This window comes from Trichechus manatus, unplaced genomic scaffold, assembly GCF_000243295.1.
Source record: "Trichechus manatus latirostris isolate Lorelei unplaced genomic scaffold, TriManLat1.0 scaffold00016, whole genome shotgun sequence".
NCBI lineage: Eukaryota > Metazoa > Chordata > Mammalia > Sirenia > Trichechidae > Trichechus > Trichechus manatus.
The window spans coordinates 20,323,232-20,343,438 of NW_004443952.1; the positions used below are offsets into that span (position 1 = coordinate 20,323,232).

A 20,207-nucleotide genomic window follows, 5' to 3' on the forward strand; every position below is an offset into this window, starting at 1 on the left:
CAATATGTGTACTACTGTTTCATGAGAAACTATTTGTTCTGTAAGCCTTCACCTGAATTAAAAAAAAAAAAAAAAAAAAAAAAAAGGTTTTCATCAAGTCCCTTCCCCTGCTCAAAAATTCTTAACTGCTACAAAATCAAGTTCCAACCCTGCTCCCATGTGATGCTCTTATTTTGTAAATATATTTCCCAAGATGCTGCACCATAAACACCACTCTTGACTGTCTACTGGAAAGAAAAAGGGTTTGGGAATCAGTGACTCCAAGTCCAATCACTTCCAGTTACTAGTTGGATGACCACGGGTAAATTACTTAATCTCTGAGCCTAGATGAAATGGCCACAACCATTCCTGTTGCTATATATTTTGTTTCATTTTTTTCTCCTATCTTTTCTTTCTTCTGACATTATTTGTTATGTCATTATGCCCCTAGTTTTAATCTATTGCCCAATTTTATAATCAGTAGTCTTGCCTAAGGGCGGATCATCTGTTTTATGGAATAAAGTGCACTAACTTTAGTGTCTATTGCACTGACTTTATGAAAAGTATCTGGTACACAGAGGACTTTTTTTTTTGTTTTTTAAATCGTGTCTAGATTTAAAGCAAGCACCAGATGGCTGAAATTACTGAAGGTCTGGCTCCTAGACCAATGGGCCATGAATGCACTCTGGCCTACCAATATCTGTATTTGATATGTTCCAATACTCTACCTAGAATAATGAGGGAGAGTAAAGAGATGATCTTTCGGGATTTCTGAGCAAACCTTAAAAGAGCAAGAAGAGACATGTGATTGAAGAAGCCAGCAAATGGATCTGGAGTGTAAGTGAGAGGCTTCAAGAAGAAGTAGCATAGAGACAATAGAGCTCAATTTGCTCTGATTTCTCTCACGTCGAATTCTGTTCTGACTTATCTATTTCCACTCAGCCTGGAAAATACCCATTTTATGCCAACTGTACTCCAAATAAGTCCTTTTATTTATGATAGAATTTTAAAGCTTATTACCTATTGCTGTGATCCAAAATATGAAGTAGTATTAAGACAATGATAGAGCAAGAAAAGCATTTTTATTTAACCTCTAATTGCTTCCTTTCTTACTATATTTATTAGGGATAAAGTATATTCTTAGGGCTTAAAACACCTTGTAGTTCTACAGTGCTTAAAAAATTTCTACATGGCTCTTCTGTGCATGGATAGACCATTCTAGAAATTCTGCTATTACTATTATTGTCCCTGAATGCAATGCTCAAAGATAATATACAGTTTTAAGGTCCCTAAATTCATATATGCCATTGACTCTTCCCATGCTCCCTCTGCATGCAGCCCCTATACAGCTGTAGCCCTGGAAATGAGTTCTTGCCTATATTCTAAAGAAGAAAAGACAGGAAGAGGTCAGACCCACAAAGAAACCTCTTCCTAGGATTCTTCTTGGCAGATTGGTAAACTTTCAAAGCTCCTTTTGAGTATGCCTAATAGCTAACAACCTCCAATTTAAAGTTGATATTTCTTAGGGCATTACCTACCTTGTTATACACATGACAATTGCTACTATAATGGCGATCTGTACAGCTCCAATAATTGCTGCAATAAGAACATGAGTGAGCTTTTGCCTACTTGGCACTACATAGAGAATACTAAAGTCTGTCTTTTCACAGTGCTGTCCAGTGTAACCAGATTCACATCTGAAAGGGAAAAAAAGTATCCAAATAAGAATTACAAATTTCAATAATTTTAGGCTTTTAAATTAAAAGATACAAAAGAATGACAAAATTTAAACAGGAACAGAAAATCAGGCACTCTCCCGCCATTTGAAAAACAAACTGCCATTTGTGATTTCCTTACACTCTTTTTGATATGCCTATCTTATCTAGTACTTTTTTTACCTGTGATTCTATCACATTAATTTTTAAGTTGCTAAATAGTCCTTATTAGCCTTATTTTTAAATGGATACATAACATTCCGTCCAGCAGCTGTAATACAATTACCTTATCTATTCCCCACTCTAAGACGTATAAGTTATTTTCAATTTTTCTCAATTATTAAGTGTTGTGAACATCTTGGTGACTGTGCACTTTTCTGCATTTAATGTTGTTTCTTAGGCTAGATATCTGACTATGGGATGACTGAATAAATAGGTATAAACACTTACAGTTCTCTGAACATACTGCCAAATATATTCAAGATACTTTTCAGTGTACAAAATATAATCATTTCAGAGGCAGAGTGAGAAGAAAATAAGTTATTAATGAAAGAAACTGAGCAAAGCAGTCAAGTAGGTACTAATCTTAGAAATTATCTGAATTCCAACTAAAAGTAAATAAATAAAAAGGCTGCAACGTCAGCTGATGGTAATAAATTGACAGGGCAAACATTTATGATATTTAACAGAAAATACATATTTTTCAGCTGAAGGAAGTGAAATGTACTAGTCAAGCTTCAGTTGGAATTGATTAATAAAACTTTTGAAGTACAGGGATACTGTATGTATTAATGTTCCACGTCTCATTATAAAAAGAATTTGAGGTGGCTTACAATAACACACAGAAAACAATAACAACAAAAAGAAACCTGGAAGAAGAGAAATGAGGGGAAGCCAGAGGTGAGATGAGTCCACCAACCCAGACCATGAGGTTCCTAGACACCTGCCAATAGGCGTATTGAGCTCTAAGCTTCCTAGCAGACAAGCAAGGGAAGTAGTAAGGTAGATACACAGATCAATTGGATAGAATTGAGTCCAGAAATAATCCCATATATCTATGGTCAACTGATTTTAAACAAGGGTGCCAAGACATTCAATAGGGAAAGAATAGTCTCTTCAATAAATGGTGCTGGGACAACTCAATCTCCACATGGAAAAGGATTAAGTTGGACCCCTACATCACAACATATACAAAAATTAACTCAAAATGGATCACAGATCTAAATGTAAGAGCTCATATTATAAAATTCTTCGAAGAATTACACGGGTATATCTTCATAACCTTAAATTAGAAAATGGTTTCTTAAATATCACACCAAAAAGACAAGCAACAAAAGAAAAAGATAGATAAATTGGACATCATGAAAATTTAAAACTTTTGTGCTTCAAAATACACTATCAAGAAAGTGAAAAGACAACCCACAGAATGGGAGAACGATTTTGCAAATCATATACATAAGGGACTTCTATCTAGAATATATAAAGAACTATTACAACTCAATAATAAAAATAAAAAAAAAAATTTTAATGGACAAAGGACCTGAATAGACATTTTCCCAAAGTTATACAAATGGCCAATAAATCCATGAAAAGACATTCAACATCATTAGTCATCAGGGAAATGCAGATCAAAACCACAGTGAGATACTACTTCATAATCACTAAGATAGCCAGAGTCAAAAAGTTAGGTAACAATAAGTGCTGACAAGAATATGGAGAAACTGAACCCCACACAGGCTGCTGGAGAGAATACTGTTGTTAGCAAAACAAACAGTCCTTGACCTAATGGAGTAGTGTAGCCACTTTGGTAAAGTCTGGCAGTTCCTCAAAAAGTTAAACACAGAGCTGCCATTTGACACAGCAATTCCATTCCTAGATATCTACCCAACCCAAGAGAAATGATAACATATGTCCACACACAAAATTGTACATGAATGTTCATAGCAGCATTACTTATAATAGCTAAAACAACCCAAATGTTTGTTCATCAACTAAAATCCTGACACATTCTACATGGATGAACCTGAAAAATACTACGCTAAGTCAAAGAAGCCAGTACCAAAAGACCGCATATTATATGATTCCATTATTACAACAAGTCCAGAACAGGCAACTCTATAGAGTCAGAAACAAATTAGGCATATTCCAATTACCTAGAGCTAGGGAGGATGGGGTCACTGAGGCATGATAGCTAAAGGGTAGAAGAGTTTCTTCTTGGGGTAATTAAATATTCTAAAATGGATTGTGGTAATGTTTGTGCAACTCCATGAATATACTAAAAACCACTGAATTGTGAAGAAAGTAGTATGATAGTTAACACAAAATACAATCTCCATAAAATAAAATCAAACCAGTTGTTCAGAAGAAGTTACTGTTTTACTACTCTTATTACACCCAAGGGAACTTTTGTTGGTCCTCATTTAAAAAGAGCACTATCTGATGTACGAACATCATCCTCAACAAAAGAGCTGCAATAAATTCAATAACAAAGTCTCATAGGATTTTTTAAATAATGTCCTCCATGGTAGGTTAATGGCCAAAACTCAAAGCTCAGTAAAATAAAAATAGTTCCATAGGGATCTCTAACAATATCCCAGACATGCAGCTCTCTCATGATTTAGCTTAATGCAAAGATTAAAATCAGAATATCAAGAAGAATGTACAGGCCATATATTGTTCAAACAATCCTACCCTGGATATTATTTCCTGCAAACTGCCTTTTTGATTATACTGTCCAAATACCTCAAGTATTAACCTTCTACATTACGGATCAAAGGCAGATCCAGGTATTTGATCCTCCACCATCTACTTCTTTCATCCCACACATCCTGCACACATAATCTCATTCACGCAGCCATTTAACACATGTTTAATGAGTACCTGCTATGTGCCAGGTACTGTAGTGGGTGTTTGGGATATATCAGTGAACAAAACAGATAAAGATTCCTGGCCTGCTTACCCTCTGCACTCTTCACCCTACCTGGAACACTTCTCACTGCGGTCTTCTCCTAACTTCCAAGAAGCATTTCCAACCTGATCCTACCACTCCTTCCACCTCCAACAATGTCCCCTACTCCTCTTAAGGTTGAAGTACCTTTTGTGAAGCCCCAAATCACCTCATATATATCTATGTATGACATTTATCATATTACATTTAAATTAGTATTTGTCCGTCTCCTCTGAGCATACACTTTTTGAAAGCAAGATCCCTGTATTCCTGTCCAACACAACACATTCAATCTATTTTTGAGATGGTATCTAAATTCAGGTGGGATATACTCAAGGTTGTACTTTGACTCTCGTGGACTTGTTCTAATTTTCTTCAGTTTCAACTTGAACTTGCATATGAGCAATTGATGGTCTGTTCTGCAGTTAGCCCCGGCCTTGTTCTGACTGATGATATTGAGCTTTTCCATCATCTCTTTCCACAGATGTAGTCGATTTGATTCCTGTGTATTCCATCTTTCGAGGTCCATGTGTATAGTTGCTGTTTATGTTGATGAAAAATGGCACTTGCAATGAAGACGTCATAGGTCTTGCAAAATTCTATCATGCGATCTCCGGCATCACTTCTATCACCAAGGCCATATTTTCCAACTACCGATTCTTCTTGTTTCCAAATTTCGCATTCCAATCACCAGTAATTATCCATGCATCCTGACTGCATGTTCTATCAATTTCAGACTGCAGAAGCTGGTAAAAATCTTCAATTTCTTCATCTTTGGCCTCAGTGGTTGGTACGTAAATTTGAGTAATAGTCGTATTAACTGATCTTCCTTGTAGGCGTATGGATACTATCCTATCACTGACAGCGTTGTACTTCTGCATAGACCTTGAAATGTTCTTTTTGATGATGAATGCAACACCATTCCTCTCAAGCTGTCATTCCCTGCATAGTAGACCATATGACTGTCTCAATGAAAATGACCAATACCAGTCCATTTCAGCTCACTAATGCCTAGGATATCAATGTTTATGTGTTCTATTTCATTTTTGATGATTTCCAATTTTCCTAGATTTATACTTCATATATTCCATGTTCTGATTATTAATGGATTTTTGCAGCTGTTTCTTCAAATTCTGAGTCATGCCACATCAGCAAATGAAGGTCCCAAAAGCTTGACTCCCTCCATGTCATTAAGGTTGACTCTACTTTGAGAGGACAGCTCTTCCCCAGTTGTCTTCTGAGTGCCTTCCAACTTGGAGGACTCATCTTCCAGCACTGTATCAGACAATGTTCTGCTGCCATTTGTACGGTTTTCACTGGCTAATTCTTTTCAGAAGTAGACCGCCGGGTCCTTCTTCCTAGTCTGTCTTAGTCTGGAAGCTCACTTGAAACTTGTTCACCATGGATAAACCCTGCTGGTATCTGAATACCGGTGGTATAGCTTCCAGCATCACAGCAACACACAGGCAACCACAGTACGACAAACTGACAGACATGTTTTGGCACATAGTAAGTACTAAATAATCTTGAAAGAATTAAACAAATTGAAAGTGGAATAATGCTTGATTTTAACCTAATAAAAAGTCTATGGCTAAAGGTTGTTCATCCTCTGCGTATTTACTGCTACTCAAACACAAGCACCTATCAGCAGAAGTGCACATGATACGATGACCTGTTTTTTGCAGACACTGTAAAAAAATACTCAGGCAAAAGAAAAAGATCAACTACTTTTTAGGAGTTCTAAGTGTGCAGAAAATATATGCTTTAGCACTAAAGAAATTTCTCTGGTCTAGAAAAGAGGGAAAAGTCAATAATCATTACATATCATTCAACAAATATTTATTGAGGACATACTGTTCTATGCTAGTAACTGGGAAGACAGTTGTCAGCAGAACCAACAGTCCTTGACCTAATGGAGCATACAGTCTAAAAATATCAATTGGTATTTATTAAATATGTATTATGCACCAGTTTTATGCTAAGCATTTTACATATACACTTAACTTTAGCTCATTTAATTTTAACAACCCTATAGTTTAAAAAAATAAAAAGCTAGTTGCCATCCAGTTGGTTCTGACTCATGGCGACCCCATGTGTGTCAGAGTAGAACTGTGCTCCAGGTTGTTTTCAGTGGCTGACTTTTAGGAAGGAGATCACCAGATCTTTCTTCCAAGGTACTGCTGAGTGGATTCAAACCTTCAACTTGTAGGTTAGCAGCCAAGTGCGTTAACCATTTATTCCACCAGGGTCCTGTGATAAGTACTATTATTACAATTTTAAAGGTGCAGAAAATGAGGTTTAGGAATATTAAGTAACTTGCCCAATGACAGACAGCCAATAACTGGCCAAGCAGGTGTATCTGATTCTAAAACCTGTAACCACTATACCAAGTCAATCCTCTTACCATCAGTTAGTAAAGTACTATCCTCTCCTAGCAGTCCCTGGTATTACATCATTATCACATCATTCTCTCTCATCCTCACTTAGGTATCATGAAAGATGCCCTATCCTAAGAAGACAACATGATCTGAACTTCTACCAAGATATGCATGCCACTGTGGGACAACTATAAGGAATCTACTGTATGATATTGTTTTAAAACTGACCTGTTCTCTTCTGTATATCTGTATTTTTAAATGTTCAGGAAAAAAAAGTAAATAAGGGTCTAGCACCTTCAAAGACAAGGAGTACATTCAACCAGAAAAAGCCAAAAGCTCAACAAAGAATTATTCAACCATTAACAGTGTACAGCGTTTTGCTACGTTTTTTAAACAAGAGGGAGGAAGAAAATCGGCACCAGGGAGCTAAAGCAGTAGAGTGAAATCAGAAAGCCTGGTTTCCAACACTTTTCTTTTTCTGATTGGAAAGAAAGATTCAATGACTCCCATATAAACAGAACAAAAGTGTAATATTTCTCCATGTTTTGACAGTTTAACTAGGAAAGGAAAAAAAGGATTCAGGCCAAACTCCAAGAGGCAGGAGTGAGCAGAATGATAGCAGTCTCCCCTTGTCTCAGGAGACATTACCTGGCTAACTAGACCAACCCCAGAAGCTGGAGGTTGAGCTCCTCCTAGCAGCAGCAACAGCAAGAAGAGGGATTAGTAGACAGACACAGTAGCAAGAAGCACTGTGCTAAGACGAAAGAGCTTTAGGTCGAGAGTCAGGAAATCTGGGGTCTAGTTTGTTCCATCTCTATTTCTAACTTGCTGCTAACCTTGAACAAGGCACTTAACCTCTCTGGAACTTGGATAGGTGAAGATTTGTGACCTTTCCCATCCCTTATCTCAAATCACACTTGGTTCTAGATTATCATCACCCTTCTTTTAGAAATCTAGTTTGTCATTTATTTTATTTCATCGAAATGTTCTCTGTTCTTAATCCATTCTTTAGCCACTGTGAACCACCTTGTGACAGATGGCCAAAAAACCAAGAGTGCTATAATATGGCATATTTATGTTTCACTAAAAATAACATAACATTATATAAAAAAAAATTTAAACCCATAATCTCAAAACCCTAATATAACACCTGTTTTTGTGTTTGCGTATTATTTGCCGGATCTTTGCAAATGATGCTGCTTATGTATTTTTTACTTCTCTATGCAAATATACAATGCTTTTTAATAATATTTGGTCCATATTTCATTGCCTTTTTTGGGGCAGTAACTGTTTAACAGGAAAATGTCTCACTACTGACCTGGAGGTACTGACTTACCTACAAGAAGCCTTCTGAGTAGAATAGATGAATTCACATTTTCCATGGATGCAGTAACTGTTGAGATTTTCAGGGCAAGGCATGTGGTTTCCAATATAAACATCTTCTCTTTGATCACTAGCATCTTAAAAGAACATAGACCAGGTCACTAAATAGTGAAAAGCAAATAGAAAAACATGGACTTTTTCAAAGGTCCTGAAGCAGCAAATAAATTTATTCCTGGTCAACTACCTGTCGGGTAATGTGAAAGGAAATTTATTAGCTAGGAGGTTGGATAAGATCCAAGGTCTCTTCCAATTCCCATTATTCCACAAACACAGCAGATTTAGATTGAAAGCATTTAAAAGCATCCAAAACATTTAAAAATAATTACTTGCAGAATCTGACCACTGTGAGCTGCTGTTTAAAAATAATCTGCCAAAGACAACTAAACTTTGTGAAATAAATAAATCCTAGGTCTAGAAGAAAGACTACCTCTGTGGCAGAAGATGGCATATATAGCATTAGCTGTTGGGGAATGGACTTACTCTAATCATTCATCTGGGGGCTATGAAATTGAAGCCAAAGAACACTGGAATGGCAGGGGGATTCAGAAATTTGGGGGTGAAAAGTTTTTTTTGGAATGAAAATGATCAAGCACATTGATATTTTTTTTTTCCAAATGAAAATAGCTTTGTTCTTTTTATGTAGCTTTTTATATAGGTTTATATGTGTATGTACCCATGTGTGTAAGTTTACTTAATAATTTTCAACTTCTAAAGAGACATATACGAATGATAACCAGTCGCCATCAAGTCTATTCTGACTCATGCAACTCCATGTGTGTCAGAGTAGAATTGTGCTCCATAGGGTTTTCCTTTTTCTGTTTTTTTAAATTAATATTTCATTAGGTGTAAGGGAAAAGTTTACACAGCAAATTAGGTTCCCATTTAACAATTTCTACACAAATTATTCAGTGATGTTGCTAACATTTTTCACAATGTGTCATTATTCTCATTAATTCTGTTTTATATAGGTTTTTAATATTCACTGTAAAACAATTCAAATAATATAGAGAATATATAAAAAATACATTTAAAATCACCTGAAATCCCTGTATCCAAAGAGAACCATGGTTACCGTATTCGTTCAGACTTAGATATACTGATTTGAACTGACCTGAGATGAGCTGAAGACAGAAGTGTGGTGAGTAATACCACTGTCAGAAATGGGAAAGTGAGGAAGGCCAGATGGAAGGTGGCAGGACCCAGACTTCAAAATCAATCATATTTATCCAATTCTCTCCTGTGCTCGATCACTTGTACACATGCACACAATTATACATCCACACATTTTGGAATAGATTTTTGCACTTCTTTTTTTAGAATATATACCAATAAATTAAGCCTTATGAAAAAGTCCCACGGTTTCTGCTGTTTCTTGCTTACAGTGATTCTGTGCAGTATTATCTGTGTGACCTTGAGCATACTACCCTCTCTAAACCTGAAATTTCCTACCTATAAAACCAGGATCATAATAGGACCTATACTTGATGGAGTTTTGAAAGTATTATATGAGATGATATGTGTACATGACTACTAAAACAAGCTATCTGTACAGTACATCACGTAACACCAAGGAACTTATCTCCCCAAAATACAAATAAAGGTGCTAATAAAATTTTAAACAATGCTGATGTAAACAAATTAAGAAGGGATGAAAAACAGGAGGCTGTGTGTACAGTCATGCATTATTTAATGTCTACGATATGTTCTGTGAAATAGGACATTAGGTGATTCGGACATTGTGCAAACACCATATTATGGGTGAAGGTCCTTTCAGGCATTTGCTTCCAAAATAAGGAGGTTTCATCCATTTAAAAAATTTGCTGGGGCAAATAATCTCCCCTCTACAATTAGTTTGTCTAAGGTTTCAACAAATTCTTCTGCTGCCTTTGTATTAGCACTCACAAACTCACCACTCACTTTCACCTTATCCAGTGAAAAGTGTGCTTTGAAGTGCTTGAACCACGGAGAGCTAGCACTAAATTCGAAATCGTAGTCCAGTCTTGCTTTCTCTTTAAGAATCTGGAACAAGTTTCATGCCTTAGCAGTGACTGTCAACGTGCTGAGAGGGATTCGCTTTTGTGTTTGGTCCTCAATCCACGTCATTAGCAATTTCTTCATATCTGATATAGGTCCCTCTTGCATTTTCGTTAGCCTTGTAGCTTTCAGTAGAACCTATCCTTTAAGAGCCTGCAAAATTTTTTCTTTGTTTTTGAGGATAGCAGTGATTGTCAAGTGCAACATGCTTAAATCCGCTACACCCAGTTTCTGATCAGGATTTCTGAACTCTGTTATAACCTTATAGGAGCCACGGTCATATACGCGGTCGGACAATGCTTGAACAAACTTTATGTGGCGCATGACTGTATATGCATGTATGTGAGAAGGGGAGGAACAAAGGAGAAGAGAGGTGCCAATTGTGAAAAACAGAACTTAAAAAAGAGGTTTTCATATAAAAGAAAAAACCTTTAATGATTATTAAGCTCAATGACAGGCTAACTAAAGCAGAGAGGTCATGCCACTCCTTACAAGACCAAAGTGATGCCTTTTTACCTCAAAATTTATGTATTATATTGTGGTGATTTAATTTATGGAGTCCCTGGGAGGCTCAAACAATTAAGTGCTCAACTACTAGCCAAAAGGTTGGTGGTTCAAACCCACCCAGAGGCACCTAGGAAGACAGGCCCAGTGACCCGCTCCTGAAAGGTCACAGCCTTATAAACTCTATGGAGCAGTCCTATTCTGCACACACGGGTCACCATAAGTTGTAACAGATTCGATGACAACAACAACAGCAAAATTTATGACTAGAAAGAAAACTGAACTAGAAATCAAGGAATGCAATAAGTAAAAAAATTCAATTCTAAGGATATCTTTGCTAACTTGTGAGCTTGGTCAAGTCATTTTCTCCCCCTATGGAGGCTGAACAATTATCAGTACTATCTAACAGAAGTACAACATGAGCCACATACATAATTTAAAATTTTCTAGTAGCCATATTAAAAAAGTAAAAAAAAAAAAAAAAAAGGTAAATTAATTTTAACAATAGTTTATTTAAGCCAGTATCCAAAGTATTATCATATCAACATGTTTTTTTAAAAAAAAAAATTGCCGTCAAGTCAATTCTGACTCATAGCGACCCTATAAGACAGGGTAGAACCGCCCCATAGGGTTTCCAAAGAGTGCCTGGTGGATTCAAACTGCCAACCTCTTGGTTAGCAGCCATAGCTCTTAACCACTGTGCCACCAGGGTTTCCATATCAACATGTAATCAATATTTTTAAAATTGAGAGATTTTACATTTTTTTAAATAAGTCATCAAAATCCAGTGAATATTTTACACTCACAGCACATCTCTGGGTAGCCACAATTCAAGTGCTCCATAGCTACATCTGGCTAGTGGCTACGATATTGGACAGTACAGAACAGATGATTTAATCACTTATCACCTATTGATCACCTCTATATACCAGGCACTCTGCTAGGTGCTGGGGATACAGAAATAATTAAAACATATCCTGTCCTCACAAGGCCTATAATCTTATCCTCCAGCTTCCAAACTATAATTCTTCTGTGGCAAAATAAATAAATCCCTCACTTGGACTATTATGATCATAAGCACCTCTCTATTACAACATGGAAAATACTGTATTATAACTATTTGATTTTTTTAATCAGAGTCTACCATTAGATTGTGAGCTCGAGAATCTAGATGTTGTGTTACTTATTTCTGTGTAACTCTTAACATTCAGAATGTAGTATGTACAGTGGTTAAGAGCTTGGCTCTAAAGTCAGACTGCTTGGGTTCAAATCCTGGTTACAACAGGTCTAGCTGGGTGACATGAAGGCAGTTGCTTAACCATTCTTGGGCTGCAGTTTCCTCATCTGAATGGACACTAATGATATTTACTTCTCAGGGTTGGTTTGGGGATTAAATAAGACAGTAAGTGTAAAGAACTATAAACAGTACCTGGCACACAATACGTGCTTTATAAATATTACCGATTATTATTACATATTCAATAAATGATTGTTGAATGAATGAATTCTAATTTTCACTTGATGATATGTTGTATTGTAAAAGTCTTCAGTTTTACAACTTAAAGTCCTTTACTGGGGGAAGAAAAAAACACTAATTTTATTTTTATTGTTTTCCACTGACAAACTGAATCATCCAAAAATGGTTTCCACTTTGAATCCCCACTTAGTGATACACCAGGAAAGTAGGCAATAATAGAACTACAGAGGCTGAGGTTATGAACCAACCTACAATAACAAAGTACTATAATGTATATGGGGTCCTGGTGTGAAGTGGTTAAGCCTTTGGCTGCTAACCAAAAGGTCAGAAGTTTGAATCCACCGGCTGCTCATTGGAAACGCTATGGAGTAGTTCTACTCTGTCCTATCGGGTTGCTATGCATTGGAATCTACTCCATGGCAATGGGTTTTCTGATGTGTATAACAATAGGATCTATAGGTCTACAGAGGCTGTGGTAATGAACTAACCCAGCATAGGAAAGACTTATCAACAGCAAGAAGTTTCAAGAATAGGGCAGAGCTTTCAGAGAAAAAGTTTACTAAATTAAGAACAGAGTTTTAAGCACCAGCCAATATTTGCTGAATGAATTAATGAAAGAATGTGACATCAAGCTCTCAACAACAACAAAAAAAAAAGCTGTGAAGTCTTGTGGCTGTCACAGAGTCCAAATTCGGCATTCTGCTCAATTCAAACATTATTCATTCCATTATACTTACATACAATTCTGTGCATAACCATATGCTTGTCTAAGCTACAGAGGATATAAGGAAAAAGTATACATGGTCCCTGCCCTCAAGGAGCTTATAATTAATTTAGGAAATCAATATATACACATGAAATGCTGAACAACACAAGGGAGAGGGGTCTCACATGGTAGTTTACAATTAAATGGCAAAATAAGCTTTTACAAATCCCAGATGCTACAGAAGGGAATTCAAGTTCAAAGGAGAAGTAATTGTAGGCTAAATTACTCAGGAAAGGAGTCATAAATAGGGCAGGACCCAAGTTAGGCCTCAAAGCACAAGTATATATAGATGGGAGAATGGTGGAGGCTGAAGGGAAGGTGAAATGCACACAGCATTCTCAAGAACAAGCAGCAGATCAGCCTAGCAAGAGCTGTACATTCAGACTAGGGAAAGCTATAAGTCAAGGTTGGAAAAATAGGCTGATTATGGAAAAATTCCAATTCCAAATGAGAAATGTTTTCTTAATCATATGGATAAAAAAGACACTGAAGGCATTTTAGCTGGAGAGTAGTTCAACGACAATAGAGTTTTACATAAAATTTGAGAGTGGCTGCCTAGGGCTGGGAGTTAGGAGGCATGGGGAGTGACTGCAAATGGGTGCAAGATTTCTTTGGGGGATATTGAAAATGTTCTAAAATTAGATTATGGTAATGGTTCAAAACTCTGTAAACATACTAAAAACCACTGAATTTGTACACTTTAAACGGGTACACTTTATGGTATGTAAATTATGTATCAGTAAAGCTGTTAAAAAAAATTAACTGGATACCAGTGTATACAAGATAAAGCAGCGGGTGCAAAGCCTAGAAAGGCCAGGCACCAATTAGGAGGTTATTACATAACCTAAGCTTGTAGCAATGACAAGCTAAGCTAGAGCACAGCCGTAGGAATATAAAGAAAAGAACAGATACTAGGGATACAGAAGAAAATAAACATGACTTGAGAGATGGTTTGGAAAGTGAATGATCTCAGAAACTCAGATGTGGAAGGGTCCTTGGATTCCATCTGGTCAAATGAAGGAATAGCTTCAGTTATATCCCCGAGGGCCTATTTCTCCTTGAATACTCCCAGAGGTGAAGAATTCATCACAATATAGTCCACTCCATTATTTGTCAGATCTTCCTTATGTTGAATGAATTTGCTGTCTAACTTTGTGCGGATCCCTCCATGCCTCTGGCCCCCACTGCCTACCAGTCTTTTCTTTTTAAGGCCAAACTTCCTTTTGGAACAAGTTTAGTTTGCAACAACTATCTTTAAGAGTGGTGCTAGCACTAACCCCAGTACATTTAGGTATTTAGTAGAAGAGACCTGTCCTCTTTATTGAAGATGCTCTGAAAGTACAGAATTACATAAAATAACACTAAATTTGAACTAACAACAGGGTGTTCAGTAGAGAGAATGCAGTAAACTGAGTTCAAATTTTGACCTTCAATCATTCAAAAAGTACCAAGTGCCTACTATGTTCCAGGCACTGCGGTAGTTGCTGGAGTTTGAGGTAATCACTGGCTAAATAAATAGTAGAAAGATTCACTAAGCAACTGATTATATGAAACTAGTGCTTGGGAGAAACATCAAGGCTGGAGAACAAATCTGAAAGCTCACTGAAGTGATATTCAGAGTAGGTTAATATTCTGAAGGAAATGAAGTAAAGGAAAAAAGCAAGAAAGCGTAACAAAATTTTGGAACAGCTGTGATACAATGGGAAGAGCGCCAGGACTTAAGCTCAGAAAGTCTGGATTCTATCTAGTCCCTGCTCTGCCATTCTACATGGGCCACAAATTGTCACTGTTCGTTTCACCTCTAAAATAAGGATAACATGATTGTTACGAGGATTAAATAATAACATGAATATGTGAAATTTTATCAAATATATTTATCCATTCAACAATTATTTACCAAGTGCATATACTGGGCACTTGATAAATAATCATTGAATGGATAAATACCCTGCTAATGTCACTCGTGAACTATATTAAATAGCAAGATAGGCATTCTCACCAATGGTGAGACCTTTGAGCACAGCCAGGCTACCAACAATGAAACAAGAAAACAAAAGTATTAACAATCCTCATAATAACATCTATAATAAATTCAGTGATATATTATTTAATATTCAGAGTAATCCTAGGCATTAGGTACTGCTGCCTCTACTTTATAGATACAATCATTGAGGCAGAGAAAACAGGCCACACAGCTTTTAAATGGTAAACCAAGCCTGACTGAGAGCTCAAGCTCTTAGCCATTACACTGCAACTTCACCAAAATACAATGGGAGCACGTGTAGGGAATGGATAAAAATGGAACATCTGAGTACCTGCTCTATTGGCCAAATAAACAACTTCAAAAATGACAGAGAAAAAAGTTTTAAAGATAGAATAAATAAAGTATCGTTTCAGAAACCAAGGCAGAGATGAAGCCACCACACAGCAAAAACTGGGCACAGAATGGTCCTCTCTAAACAACGTACAGCAGCTGCAACTGCTAATCTCTGAACAATGTCTCTGTGTGTCCAATATAAAAAGTATACTCGGTCACCCAGTGCCTCCTTCCACTCACAGAAGCATTCATAAAAAAAATGCACTACCAGCAGCAGTGGTTTCAAATACAAAGGATAGCATGGTACTAAGTGATGATGTCATAACAAAACTCAGTACCAGGATGGCTTGTCTGCAAAGGCTTGCTCCACTGCTACTTGTTCTGGATCTTTCAGTGTACTACCAAAATAAATCATAAAGAGCTGCTGTTAGCAACTGAGACATGCACCTGGAAGGCAAGACACTGAGGCCACAACTACATCCACGTTGCATCTGTAACTTGAGGGCTCATTATTTCTGCAAACTCCTCCAGTTAAAAAAGCCAAATACCTATTATTTCTTCCTCACCCCAAACCTCATAACTAACTTATCCCTCCCCACCTCCTTCCCTAACCCCAGTCTCCTCTGACCCCATTATTGAGAATTACCTACCAAGGTATAAACTCCTCTCCACCCTCCAACTCCTCCCACCCTCTCATTTCTAAGCCCCACTCTTCTCCATACCAACCCTCATTCTTCCTCTACTAGTCTTTCCACTCTGGCCAGTGAAATACCTTTTCTAATTTGAATAACCCATCCACATTCTCAGCTATTCCCTTAGAAAATATTTCTTTCATCTCCCTAATGCACCAAGACCAAACTACTTCTTAGACGCCTTTTCCTTCCTGCTTTCTCTGATGTGCTTACTATGTCCCCTCCAGACCAGAATTCCACTCTCATCTCCCAACAACATTCCTCTCAGAAGCCCATGCCACCCACCTGCAGAGTCATCTAACCATCCTCATCATGGTTCTCTACCACACTGCATTACATACACTCTCCGACCTTCTTCAGTGATTTTTAGCATCTGGCTCACAGTCTTACCTGAAACAAGCATTTTGATAAGGCTAATTTGTCTAGATCATTTTAAAAAGGGTACATCAAAAGAGCTGTATTAAAATATATAAACAAAACTTACCAATTAATGGACACAACAATCTCTCTGAAAATATCCCTGGCCAGCAGTAGTTAAGACTGGTGAGGCTCAAGAATGAAATCAAAGACGGGGTGAGGGCTGGGGTGAGGTAAAGCTCAGGAATGAAGCAAGGATGTCTTGGTGATACTGAATTCCACTTTCACACTTTAGGTTTCATCTTCATAACTCTACAGAAACTTCTTGGTCCAAGATTATCAAAGGTTCCCTTGTCTTCAAATTCAACAGCATAGTTTCTTATCATCTACTATCTTTTACAGCATTTTAAACTACTAGCCATCCTTTCCCTTGTGAAATATTCTCTTTGGCTTCTGTGCCACTGTTCTCTCTTGGTTCTCTTCCTCTGGTTCCTCTTTCTACTTCTTCTCAAGCTGAGCCTTCTCTCCTTTCTGAATAAGAATGTTGTCCAACTGAACTTTCAGCAATTCTAGAAATAGTCTATATCTGCGCTATCCAATATGGTAACCACTGGCCACGTGTGACTACTGAACACTTGAAATATGGCTAATGTAACTGAGACATTGAATTTTTAATTTTAAGTAACTGAAATTTAAATAGCTACAGTATAACAGCGTGGCTCTAAAATCTCATCCATTCTCATGGCTTCAGTTATCACTCCTCTACCGAAAGACTGACTTGCAAATTTATGCTAAACAAGTTACCTGGATGAGTTCCATGAGCACCACAAACACTGAAATAAAATCAATCACCTCCATGATCAAGTTCTCCCATATCTTACTCCAAACACCTTTCCCTTCCCAACATCCTTATTTCCATAAATAGAATCCATCATCCAAGCCATTTGAGCCTAAAATCTTAAAACACTTTTAACTCTTCTCAGCCCCATATCTAAGCAGATACCTATTCTTTTGAGTCTAATTGGTCTCTCTGCCTCCAGTCCAATGATTTCATGTTTCTACCAGGTATCATTCATTCAAATGGTTAACTTCGTAGCCTCCCTTTTTTTTTTTTCAAAAATATTATAGTAATGTTTTCTCACTGCCTGCAAATAAAATCTAAATTCCCTAGAAAGTATTCAAGACATTACACAATCTGCCCCAAGCTATCCTTCTAGCCTTGTCTTCCACTTCTGACTCTAAGGCCCCCTACTCTCTAGCAAAAAGGGGTTCGTTACAATTGCCCAATATATCCTACCATGTTTTCCTCCACACCTTTGCTCAGGATCTTACATCCTCCTTAAATATTCTTTTGACCTCTGTTCAAATCCTAACCATCCTTCAAGATTCAACTCAAATTTCATCTCTTCCATGAAGTTCTCAGGAGTCCTGGTGGTACAGTGGTTAAGCACTCAGTTGCTAACCAGAAGGTCAGTGGTTCAAACCCACCAGCTGCTCTGCAGGAGAAAGATGTGGCAGTCTGCTTCCGGAAAGATTTACAGCCTTGGAAACCCTATGGGGCAGTTCTGCTTTCTATATGGTCACTACAAGTTGGAATTGACTAGATGGCAGTGGGTTTGGATTTTTTTGTTTGCTTATGAAGTTAAACAAATAGTTACTATATGATCCAGCAATTCCATTCCTAGGTATATACCTAAAAGAACTGAAAACAAGTAGTCGAACAGAAACTTGTCTACCAATGTTCATGGCAGCATTATTCATAATAGCTAAAAGATGGAAACAACCCAAATGTACATCAACAGATGAATGCATGAACAAATTCTGGTATATACATACAATGGAATATTACTCAGTCATAGGAAGGAATGAAGTACTGATAAATGCTACAACTGGCATAAACTTTGAAAACACTCAAGTGAAAGAAGCTAGACACAAAAGCTTACACATTATATTACTCCTTTTGTATAAAATATCCAGAATAGGCAAATCCATGGAGACAGAACGCATATTAGTGGGTGTTGGAGGATGGGGGAAGAGGGAATGGGAGTGATTACTTAATGGGTACTGGGTGGTGTTCTGAGGTGATGAAAAAGTTTTGAAACTAGAGGGAGGTGGTGGTTGCACAACACTGTGAATGCACTAAATGCCATGGAACTGTGTACTTTAAAATGGTTAATTGTATGTTTATGAGTCCCTGGATAACACAAATGGTTAAGCTATCAACAACTAGCCATTGCCAAAAGGATAGCAGTTCAAACCTGCCTAGAGGAGCCTCAGAAGACAGGTCCAGTGATCTGCTTCCAAAAGGTCACAGCCTTAAAAATCCTATGGAGCAGTTTGACTCTGCACACATGGGGTCGCCATGAGTTGGAATCAACTGAACACCAACTAACAACATTATATGAATTTCACTTCAATTTAAAAAAAAATTATTTGGTAATTATAAATCCTCTGAGAATGACAGAAACATTCTTTTAAAATTAAATACAAAAACTGGCCTAGGCACTAAATTATCCACGTGATCATATCAAGGGCAGGTAAGCATTTTAGGCATACACAATGCCCCAAATTGCCTTAAGTATGAGCTTACTGAAAAATAGCCTTCCTAATCTGGTCAAATACTATAAGTACAGAGAATAAAACTGGCATTAATCTATTATGTTTCCTATGGGAATACAGGCAATCTCCTATTTTAAAGGATACAACACTTTGTATCCACATAAGAAGCTAAAATTTCAGGGGCTCCTGGGTTGTAACTAATTCAGGTTTGATATGATTCAAGCAAAAGAAGTAACAAAGTATTAAATGAAGTACACAGTACAGGGGAAACTAGCACAACTTGTACAAGGAAAGGTCATGGAAGCCCCATAGACACATCCAAACTCCCTGAGGGACTGAATTGCTGGGCGGAGGGCTGTGGGGACCATGGTCTTGGGGAACATCTAGCTCAATTGGCATAACAGCTTACGAAGACAATGTTCTACATTCTACCTTGGTGAGTAGTGTCTGGGGTCTTAAAAGCCTGTGAGCGGCCATCTAAGATACTCCACTGGTCTCATCCCTTCGGGAGCAAGGGAGAATGAAGAGAACAGGATACAAGGAAAAGATCAGTCCGAAGGACTAACGGTCCGCAGCTACCAAGGCCTCCACCTGACTGAGTCCAGTACAGCTAGATGGTGCCTGGCTACCACCACTGACTGCTCTGACCAGGATCACAAAAGAGGGTTCTGGACAGGGCTGGAGAAGGATGTAGAACATAATTCTAACTCACAAAAAAAAGACCAGATTTACTGGCCTAAAGGAGACTGGAGAAACCTCGAGAGTGTGGGCCCCAGACACCCTTTTAGCTCAGTGGTGAAGTTATCTCTGAGGTTCACCGTTCAGCCTGGGAGTGGACAGCCCCGTAAAACCAAATGGGACTAATGAGGTACAGAGTCCAGTGACAAGGGCCAGAAAGCAGAAGGGGACAAGGAAACTGGTGATAGGGAACCCAAGGTTGAGTAAGGATATTGTTGATGTGTTGTGAGATTGTTAACCATTGTCATAGGGCAACATGTGTAGTAACTGTTAAAGGAGAAACTATTTTGTTCTGTAAGCCTTCATCTTAAGTGAAAATAGCAGCACAACTGGAAGAGCGTAGTCGATGTCACTGAACTGT

General features: G+C 37.6%; 1 protein-coding gene across 2 annotated transcripts in view; it reads right to left on the reverse strand.

The window, feature by feature from the left end:
* Positions 1-20,207, reverse strand: part of LOC101358126 (myb/SANT-like DNA-binding domain-containing protein 3) — a 135,053-nt gene that overhangs the window by 5,114 nt on the left and 109,732 nt on the right. For both annotated transcript variants that reach the window (XM_023727457.1, XM_004372222.2), the window contains 2 exons: positions 8,356-8,479; positions 1,518-1,676 (listed from right to left, as the gene is read on the reverse strand). In XM_023727457.1, coding sequence (XP_023583225.1) covers positions 1,518-1,676; positions 8,356-8,479 — 283 coding nt within the window. The remainder of the gene's footprint in view (positions 1-1,517; positions 1,677-8,355; positions 8,480-20,207) is intronic.